Raw genomic sequence first — 9799 nt, 5'->3', positions numbered from 1 at the left:
GGAAGGTGTTGATGTCAACACCATATTGAGCGAAGACGTCGGTCACAGTTCGCATGGATCATCAGACGATGGACGTGATCCTAACGACGGTGACGATGGTGGAGACAGTGGTGAATTTGGCGGTTATCCTGCTAGTCAAGATGTTGGTGGTGGTAGTGGTGGTGGCCAACATTACGATCCGTGGACTATGGAGCAAGGTTATCAAGCCACGTAAGATTCAAATCACAGGTCATGACGTCAAAGATCTGACATGTTAGTGTATTCGCATTTATTCATTTCGGAGATCGCAAACAATGTACGTATGATGAATATGGAAAGTAATATATTATATATTTAACAGACCCGGAGAGAACTTCGACTTTGAGACCGGATCGTATTACGGTGGTGGAACACAGAGAGCACCAATGCATTACATGTCTTCTGGTAGTGATTACGGTAGTGACTTTCAACAAGGATATGGAGCGTACATGTCCTCTGGCAGTGAATACGGTGTCGATCACTTGATGTCTCAATTCGACACAATGTCATTCACTACGTCAGACACACAGAGTGACGGTTTGTATACTTGTCCTTACCGTTATCCTAATCCGATAGGAGTGCCACAACCACAAGTGAATCCGCAAGGACGTGGACGTCGTATATTCGGTGTACGCGTAGATCGGTTCGGTGCCGAGCACATTATAGTATGTGGTCCAGGATGTACACTAATAAGTGAAAGCTGTGGGATACGATCAAGCCGACTACGACAGGCATGTTCAAAACTTCCAACAATCGTACCAGGAGAATTTCACTTGGTCTCAGTATTGCGAGCTTCAAGAAAACCAACCGAGTTTTATCCAACCGGGACATCCATCGGGATTCTATTGATATATTTAATTTTATATTGTAACTATATGTTTGTAAAACATATTTATTTCATGAACAATTTAATTGTATTTCATTTATTATGGAACATTTACGCTAGATATGTATGATTTGAAGTGTTTTAAATTTGAACTACATTTAGAAATATATATATATATATATATATATATATATATATGTATTTGTTTATTTCGCCACATTATTTCCGTTCGGTTTTCCGTCGGCACGTCGGTTTTCCATCGAAAACGGCATTTCACTTGCCCTTTTCCACAATTTTTCTGTTTGGTTTTCCATCGGCATGACGATTTTTCGTAAATTAGGAGTCTCGAAACGGCAACGAAAACAATATTTTTTTCCTTGATTTAAAGTTGGCCTAATTTAAAGTTAGCAATTAGTAGATATTTTGGCCAGATTTTGGTTATATACATTGGTTGATGGCTAGGTCATGAACGTATTTGTAGTTGAGTGTCAACTGGTTCAGGGTTTTTTGGTTTACTTTTTGAACTTCTGGAGGGAGATTCATATAGGTAATTGATTTTCAGTTTTACATACTGGCATTTACCTTGATGATTTTATTTCTTTTCTTGTCGTCTATTATGACCTTTATAACCCCGTACTTTCTGATCTTTTTTTTAAAAAAAATTGTTGTAGGCTGTCCAATATTAAAGGAGAAACAGCTAAATCGCCCACATGATTATCACTGTAAAAAAATTGAGGCTTGAACCAAAAAATCTAATTAAAGTTGCAGTTCTTTTTCGTTTTTTTTTTCTTTTGTTCTGTGAGAAGTGTTGTAGTTAGACTGATCAATTTTCCGGAGCTCGCATTTTGGTCGACGGATGAAGCGTCCTAAGGTGAGTTTCCAAACTCCAATGAAGCTAAGGAAACTATTGGGATGTAGACTAAATGGTATTTGATTCAAGAGTTTAAATGAATTATTCGAGAATACCACCAAGACCATAGAAAGCAACGGAGATTTCGAGGCTCTTCAACCGTTCCTGGAGGTCGATTTGGTCGAGTTCTTCAACAATCATCCAAAGCTTCGAAGATTCGATATCCATGGAGCCATGTTTGCGGCCCTATGCCAAAAGAACAGCCTGAAAAACGTGCATAAATTAAAAAATGAAAAAAAAAACTATATATAGATTCCTTTTTTGGTGCTTAGTTTGTTTCATGTCCGATTTTCAGGTCGACGGTGGATTTGTTATCCCATGTTTGGAAGCGGTCGTTGTCACAGTTCAATCGCCTTTGAATGCCGAGCAGAAAATGAGCACGTTGGAATCTCTACTCAAGTATGGAAAGAATCTTAAGACATTGGCGATAAAGATTCTTCAGATGAAGAGTAGTCACAGCAGCGCCGATGATTTCTTCGACGAAGTTTGCAGGTTCACGTACATGAACCGCAAGACTGTACGGATTGAAATAAATTATTACATAAAACTGAAAACTCAAAAAATGTGTATGCACATTGAATCTCAAAAAATGTCCCTGTGAAGTCATCTTTTACAACATAAAGAAAGAAGCTAGAGGTCTACATTTAAAATAAGAATTGACAATGTCTTTTGGGTGGATCAGGGGCTCTTTTGAAAATGGACGAGATTTAAACATCAAAATTAAGGGAAGTTTGCTGTACACCACAAGCTGCTCGAGCCTCTCCGTCGACGAGACCATCCTCCGAACGACCTCGTCGGAGCTCTCTCTCCCCGTGTGGTTGTCGAACGAGTTCCGCGGGAAATAGAGGCTTCTGATGCAAGGCACCGAGTCCTTCCACCGCTTCGACACGCAGTTGCAGACCGCCACGTCACGGGCGTTGTTCATGTGCGAGAGTATGTATTGCACGATCGCATCGGGGAGTGATTCCATTCTGTTTCGGCAACATTCAATCGAAACTGGTCAGACTCAGGACTCAAGCTCGTAGCTTTGATTCAATAACAGGAATATTATCGAACATGTGGTGGGCATTGAAATGGGCTGTGGATAAGTCTACAGCTCTGTGGGGACAATTATCAAACAGGTGGTCCGCAATGAATCATAGACATGTTTTTTGGGGCATAAGATTTGCCATTTGTGAATCCTAGCTCAAATTGTTTAAAATTCAGAGCGAAATCAAGTTACCCAAATAATTAAGAGCATTATACAGCATAAAATCGAAGTAAAATCAGCTCAAATGCACAAACTGGTTCGCATCAAGTATCGTTTACGTCGGATTCGAAGCTTAAAAACAGAACACAAATAGAATCAACAAGATATCTCCATGTAAACACACAGAGATAGGCAAATGAAACTACCGAAAATTAATAGAATTCCCAGACTGAGTGAGAGAGAGAGAGATCTTACAGCTGAGAATTTGAATGAAGCTGAGAGTGGGAGAGAGAGTTTCTAGATTCGTCAAAATCACCGAAAGCCATCCTCAGTTATATATGTAGACAGATAAGTAAATAGACAAATCATAAATCTACAGTTGTAAATTATAAATTTTACAATGACTAATTTTTTTTTTTTTTTTTAGAGCAGTGAATGGTGTTGCACCATATTTGGCGCAACATTAAAATCATTTAAACTTTCATGCCATTTTGACGCGGGATATGGCGTACAATTCGACTCTACCCTGATGTCATTCAGTGGGAATGACGTTCGGGTGGAGTTGATCTTAGAAGCCTCTTTTTCTTCAATTAGCCCAAGGGAACAAATAAGGTACTATTGATACCTTACTTAAGTCATATGGTACTCAATAAATGAAACATTTTAAAAATCACTTACCCCGGTCCAATGATAACACAGAGCAAGATAATGATAATAAGAATGTATATACAACAAATGGCATACTTCAGCATCTCTCTCTCCAGCTGGATCTGCTCTTCAGCAGACCACTGGACCACCTCATCGCCGCTCGTCAACAGCCCCGTAACTGAATCGATTTGGAGCCATTTCGAACCTTCTTCTCCACCACGAGAGCCCATCGCCAAAGTGTATAGAGAGTGAGAGAAAGAGAGTTTCTTTGGCAACGCAATAGAAGTAGTGTGAATGAGAGAGTGTTTATTCGGCACTTTTAATAGAGTGTATGTGTGTGTGTGAGAGAGATTTTTTTTACCGAGGGGGTGATAATAATGAGAGAAAATTACCTTGTTGCTTTCTCTGAAGGAGTACGTCGTGAGGTGAAAAGTGTCTGTTGCTAATTCATGCTATGAAGAAACCTAGTCTAACAAATTAATACTTATAAATTTGATATGACAAAACCCACTGAAAAGATTCTGTCGCAAACCATTATTCCTTCGTTTCTTATTGATTTTATCGCTGACTAAGAAAGAATGGACCCAAAAAAATTCATTTTCATTGTGTAGTTCTTACTTTTGTTTTTTTTTTTTAACCCAGTATGCTTAATATCATGTAGAAATCTCCAATGCTTATGTATTGTAATTTTATTTTCAATTTTATTTTGTTGTATTGTGTTTTTTTAGTGTCTTTTTTTTTGTATTTCGATATCGTTGTAATGTAACTTCGTTTCGGTATTAATATTAATGTCATTTTAGTTTTTCCCAAACTCTAAATGTCAATGTTTTATTTATAAATAAATTTAAAATATAAAATATGAATAATTTAAGGATAAATATAATATAAACTATAAATTTTACAATGACTAATTTTTTTTTAATGTAGTGAATGGTGTTGCACCATATTTGGCGCAACATTAAAATCATTTAAACTCCCAAGCCATTTTGGCGCGGGATATGGCGTACAATTCGACTCCACCCTGATGCCATTCAGTGGATATGACGTTCGGGTGGAGTTGGTCTTAGAAGCCTCTTTTTCTTCAATTAGCCCAAGGGAATAAATAAGGTACTATTGATACCTTACTTAAGTCATATGGTACTCAATAAATGAAATATTTTAAAAATCACTTACCCCGGTCCAACGATAACGCAGAGCAACGTCCCGAACGCTTTTGTCGTCAAACACGGCCGCAACCTTCACGTACTGCTCGATGGTGGGTTGAGTACCATACCTAGAACTCACATAGAAAATCAACACATGAAGCTATGAAGCTAAATGATACTGATAATGATAATAAGAATGTATATACAACAAATGACATACTTCAGCATCTCTCTCTCCAGCTGGATCTGCTCTTCAGCAGACCACTGGACCACCTCATCCCCGCTCGTCAACAGCCCCGTAACTGAATCGATTTGGAGCCATTTCGAACCTTCTTCTCCACCACGAGAGCCCATCGCCAAAGTGTATAGAGAGTGAGAGAAAGAGAGTTTCTTTGGCAACGCAATAGAAGTAGTGTGAATGAGAGAGAGTTTCTTTGGCAACGCAATAGAAGTAGTGTGAATGAGAGAGTGTTTCTTCGACAATTTTAATAGAGTGTATGTGTGTGTGTGAGAGAGATATTTTTTTACCGAGGGGGTGATAATAATGAGAGAAAATTACCTTGTTGCTTTCTCTGAACGAGTACGTCGTGGAGTGAAAAGTGTCTGTTGCTAATTCATGCTATGAAGAAACCTAGTCTAACAAATTAATACTTATAAATGTGATATGACAAAACCCACTGAAAAGATTCTGTCGCAAACCTTTATTCCTTCGTTTATTATTGATTTTATCGCTGACTAAGAAAGAATGGACCCAAAAAAAATTCTTTTTCATTGTGTGGTTCTTACTTCTTTTTTTACCCAGGATGCTTAATATCATGTAGAAATCTCCAATGCTTATGTATTGTAATTTTATTGTCAATTTTATTTTGTTGTATTGTGTTTTTTTAGTGTCTTTTTTTTTGTATTTCGATATCGTTGTAATGTAACTTCGTTTCGGTATTGATATTAATGTCTGAAATTCTGATTAGTTGCAAAGGCAAGATGTCGCACACAATGTGTTGACAATGTGTCCGACAACTTGCTTGAACACAGATATGGATAAACAACAAAAGTGCAGTAAACAAAGTACACATGATATGGTTACCCAGTTCGGTGAATCACACCTACATCTGGGGGCACGCTGCCAGTGGAAAGGATTTTCACTATCTTGTAGTCAATAGTACACACAAGGTTATATCTGATTACAATCAACAAATCAATAAAACCTAGAGACTATTACTACCAGTGATCGCCTAGACAGGGACTCCCCCTGAATTTGAGCTCCGTCTCAATTCCACTCTTCGAGCAACCTCCTGGCTCGGATGACCTTCAGTCTTCAGTGGTACGTGAACCTTCAATCACGAAAAGCACAAGGACCCAACTCTCACATACACTCAATCTGTGGAATAGTGTGTGAGAGAATACACCACTTAAAACCAAAACACACAGCCTCCCAGTCCGCCGGTCTTGCACGTCTAAGAGCTCTGAGTGTTTGATCAAAAGTGTCAAGGCTGCTAAGGGAGAGCGCATGGCTTTTATAGCAGCTGGACAATCCTGGAAGATATCTCGGGTTTCCTTACCCGGCCTCAAACGAATATCACAAAGTAAAGACACATCAAAGTGAATATTCGAGCAATGAAGCTAGCAGCAAATGATATCTTGCAATGAAGGCTCCAGCGAGGCAGATATCTTGTAATGAAGACAGCAGCGAGGCAATAACTCTGCAGTAAGACGCCAGCGAAGCAAACTGACGAAACTGGAAACTTGCCTGAAATACTGTCTGCACACACGAGGAAAGATGTCAATCCAGAAGTGGAAACATAACACTCGACATCTTTCCATACCACTTGCACTAAAAAATAAAGCCAATAAAACAACGTAACAACAATCTCCCCCTTTGGCTATTTTTTAGGCAAGCACTTCCAAGACCAGTTCTCATACAAGCATCATACCCAGAAAGAGAGTCAAAATAAGTGACCTCATGACGCCTTTCCCCCTGATTGCCTCAAAAAGATACCAAAGGCAAGGATCGACGAACACAGAGGGAGGAACAACAGCCTGAAAAGGGAATGAGAACTAGAGAAAACAGCATAACATTCAACAGACAAAAGTACGAAAAAGCTTTCTTACAAAGCATCCAAAACGAAACACATCAGTCTGAAGCACAAAGGAAAAGAAGCAAAAGATGTCTAGAAAAGAGAATATTACAGACCAGAAACGAATCAACCAACAGTATCTTGATCATTCTCAGAGACATACACATCATCTTCAGAAACAGAGTCTTCAGTGGCTTCAGAGACATGAGATCCAGCGGCTGGACCTGGCTGAGAAGAGGTGGCAGAGCTCGGGGCAGTAAGGTCTTTGAGAAGAGCTTCACACTTGACTTTCCTGGATGAGAGAGTCTCGATGGTCTTTTTCAGAATCTCAACCTCTTCAAGGAGTTCCTTCACCACGTTTCTCTGAACATCTTCAGACATGGAACTCAAGTGAAGTTTGCTCGCAGGTGCGTCAGATGTCTCGCCAGAAGGTCTGACAAGATCCTGAACATGTTTCCCTTCAAATAATTTGGGACTATCTGAAATATGAGCCGAGCAAGATCTGCGGTGATGCTGGACCCATGAGAGGAGGGAGCCCAGTTGGCGATGCCGATGCGATACAGGACAGAGTACTTGACAGTGAGTTCGGCAGAGGGCAAAGTTCCCTTTGAGGGCCAGACCTTGGTCTCATTACCAGTAATTTCTTGCACGATGATGTCTAGAGAAGGAACTCGATCAGCTGTGATGATCTTCCCACGGCCCAAAAACTTGTTGATCACATCAGGAGAGACTTCGAAACAGTGACCTCTCACAATGACTTTCCTGAACTCTGGGTCTTCTGGAGAATCAAAGGAAGAGGAGAGATTAACAATGAACTCTTTAACCAGCGCCGGATAGAACACTCCAATGCCAGTGACAGTCCTCAGCATCTCTGCGTCGTGAAGGAGCTCCATAATTGCATCAATCTTCAGCGCCTCAGTGGACAATTCTTTTTCAGGAAAGATGGCGCGATGGTACACATATCTCCACTTGAGTACACCATCTTCTTTGTGGAAGGAGACATTATCCATGGGGGCAGCGGGGATATTCTTCGGCAGCTTTTGCCCTCCTACAGACCTCTTGTTTCCCAAACCAAGAGGGATTACAGAGTCTTCTTCTTCAATCACCTGGTCCTCAACAACTGGAGACAAGGGAGTCTGAGGCGACTTCTTCACTCGTTTCTTGATCATGCCCATCTTTTCCTTTTTCTTTTTCTGAGCCGGGATGGGGACAGCCGAAGAGCTTTCTTCTGGAGACTTCTTCTTCTTCCTCTTCTCAGACAGAAGAGTGGCTAAGCACACATCATCATCTCTCTGAGTCTTCTTCTTCAGAGATGCGAGAATGTCCTCTGCAGCCTCCTGGACCTGATCTCCCTTCCTCTTTAGCCCCAGGGAAGATGTGGGCACATCTTTCGTGACATCTTTATTCAAGCCCATCATCCCTCGAACAATCTTATGGGGGCTCTCGATAGGGGACTCTCCAGACCTAACTTCTTCTTCGCGAACAGCTTTGTCTTGTCCCTTTTCTGAGGAGGAACTGCTGGAGCTTGCTTCTCCTGTGATGTCGGCGATGGAAAGGGCAACTTTCTTCAGAATAGCGCTTCTGGCGGCAGAGAGAGACGGGTTCTTAGGAGGAACCGATGACCCAGCGTTCGCACCTCCGGCCTGACCATCGGCGCGTATGCTGGGTTTCAGACCTCGAACCCAGACACCATGCATGTTACTCTCAGCCCCAGGTTTCTTTGTGGCGACATGTTTCTTCTTCATCGTGGCTTTCTCTGACGGAGTGGTAGTACTGATCCCACTTCTTGTCCCAACCATTTTGAATAAGACTTTAGGGAAACTGCCACAAGGATAACTGTCAAAATGGGTAAGAAAGCAAATTCGGGAAACAAATCTTAAGGACGCCGAAGAAGAATAGGAAATTTCGAAATTCAAACAGGAAATAACTTCCCCTTCTTTCTCGGGAGAGTAACCGTCTGCATGAGAGAGATCATGGCAAGAAAAACGACGTCGCGACTTCAAGTGGGCTTTGATCGTTCCTAGGCTTAGAGAGACAACACTTGGCATTTTAGCCCGGCAAATCAGTCGAATGGGCCAACCAGATACATGGGCCCATGAGAGAAGAAACACATCAGTAACACAAACAAGAATCAGCGAAGGATTAGAACATAGGTTAAGACCAAAAAATCCTCCGATAAACAATAATTGCTATTGATCAATAACACATAACCCAAGAGAAGATCTGAGATTTTCAAACCGGTTAGCATCCAAAGCCTTGGTGAAAATGTCTGCAAGCTGTTTCTCGGTGTGAATGTATTCGAGTTTGATCTTCTTTTCTTCCACAAGATCTCGAATAAAATGATGTCTGATCTCAATATGCTTGGTCTAACTGTGTTGAACAGGATTCTTTGAGATGTTGATGGCGCTAATGTTGTCGCAGAATAATGTCATGACATCTTGTCCAACATCATACTCAGCGAGCATCTGCTTCATCCAGAGGAGCTGAGTGCAACTACTCCCAGCAGCGATGTATTCAGCCTCAGCTGTGGACAAGGAAACATAGTTTTGCTTCTTGCTGAACCAGGAGATGAGATTGTTTCCAAGATAGAAACATCCACCAGAAGTACTCTTTCTATCAACCGTGCTACCTGCCCAGTCAGCATCACAGTATCCCACAAGCGTAGAAGAAGTATCATAGGTATACAGTAAACCAAAATCAGCAGTTCCTGAGATGTACCTTATGATTCGCTTAGCTTGAGCTAGATGACTAGCTTTGGGGTTGGCTTGATAGCGCGCACATACACCTACTGAGTAGGCTATGTCTGGTCGGCTGGCAGTGAGATAAAGAAGACTGCCAATAATACTCCTGTAGAGGCTTTGATCAACAGATTATCCATGCTCATCCTTAGTGAGTTTGATGTGAGTAGCAGCAGGGGTCCGCTTGTGAGAAGATTTCTCCAGGCCAAATTTCTTCACCAAGTTTTTGGCATACTTACTTTGGGAGATG

At 41.1% G+C, this 9799-nt stretch overlaps 1 protein-coding gene across 1 annotated transcript; it reads right to left on the bottom strand.

Annotated features, from left to right (window-relative positions):
- Positions 1-2309: 2309 nt before the first annotated feature.
- LOC149400920 (F-box protein At1g10780-like) lies at positions 2310-3282 on the bottom strand. The gene is made up of 2 exons (XM_089613311.1): positions 3199-3282; positions 2310-2725 (listed from the first exon to the last, which is right to left on the bottom strand). Exons 1-2 carry the CDS (start codon positions 3267-3269, stop codon positions 2365-2367), a joined length of 432 nt encoding a protein of 143 aa, XP_089469437.1. The 5' UTR covers positions 3270-3282; the 3' UTR covers positions 2310-2364.
- Positions 3283-9799: the final 6517 nt, after the last annotated feature.

Source organism: Urtica dioica, chromosome 4, assembly GCF_054948205.1.
Source record: "Urtica dioica subsp. dioica isolate 48M chromosome 4, U.dioica_male_clone48M_v1_H2, whole genome shotgun sequence".
In the NCBI taxonomy this organism is placed as follows: domain Eukaryota; kingdom Viridiplantae; phylum Streptophyta; class Magnoliopsida; order Rosales; family Urticaceae; genus Urtica; species Urtica dioica.
This window is presented reverse-complemented; position numbering and strand designations above follow the sequence as displayed.

Bases quoted from the DNA above. Each gene is read 5' to 3' on its own strand.
- LOC149400920 (XM_089613311.1), bottom strand. From the start codon at position 3,269: ATGGCTTTCGGTGATTTTGACGAATCTAGAAACTCTCTCTCCCACTCT. The intron at 2,726-3,198 runs GTAAGATCTCTC...TTGCCGAAACAG, and splicing joins CTTCATTCAAATTCTCAGCT to AATGGAATCACTCCCCGATG.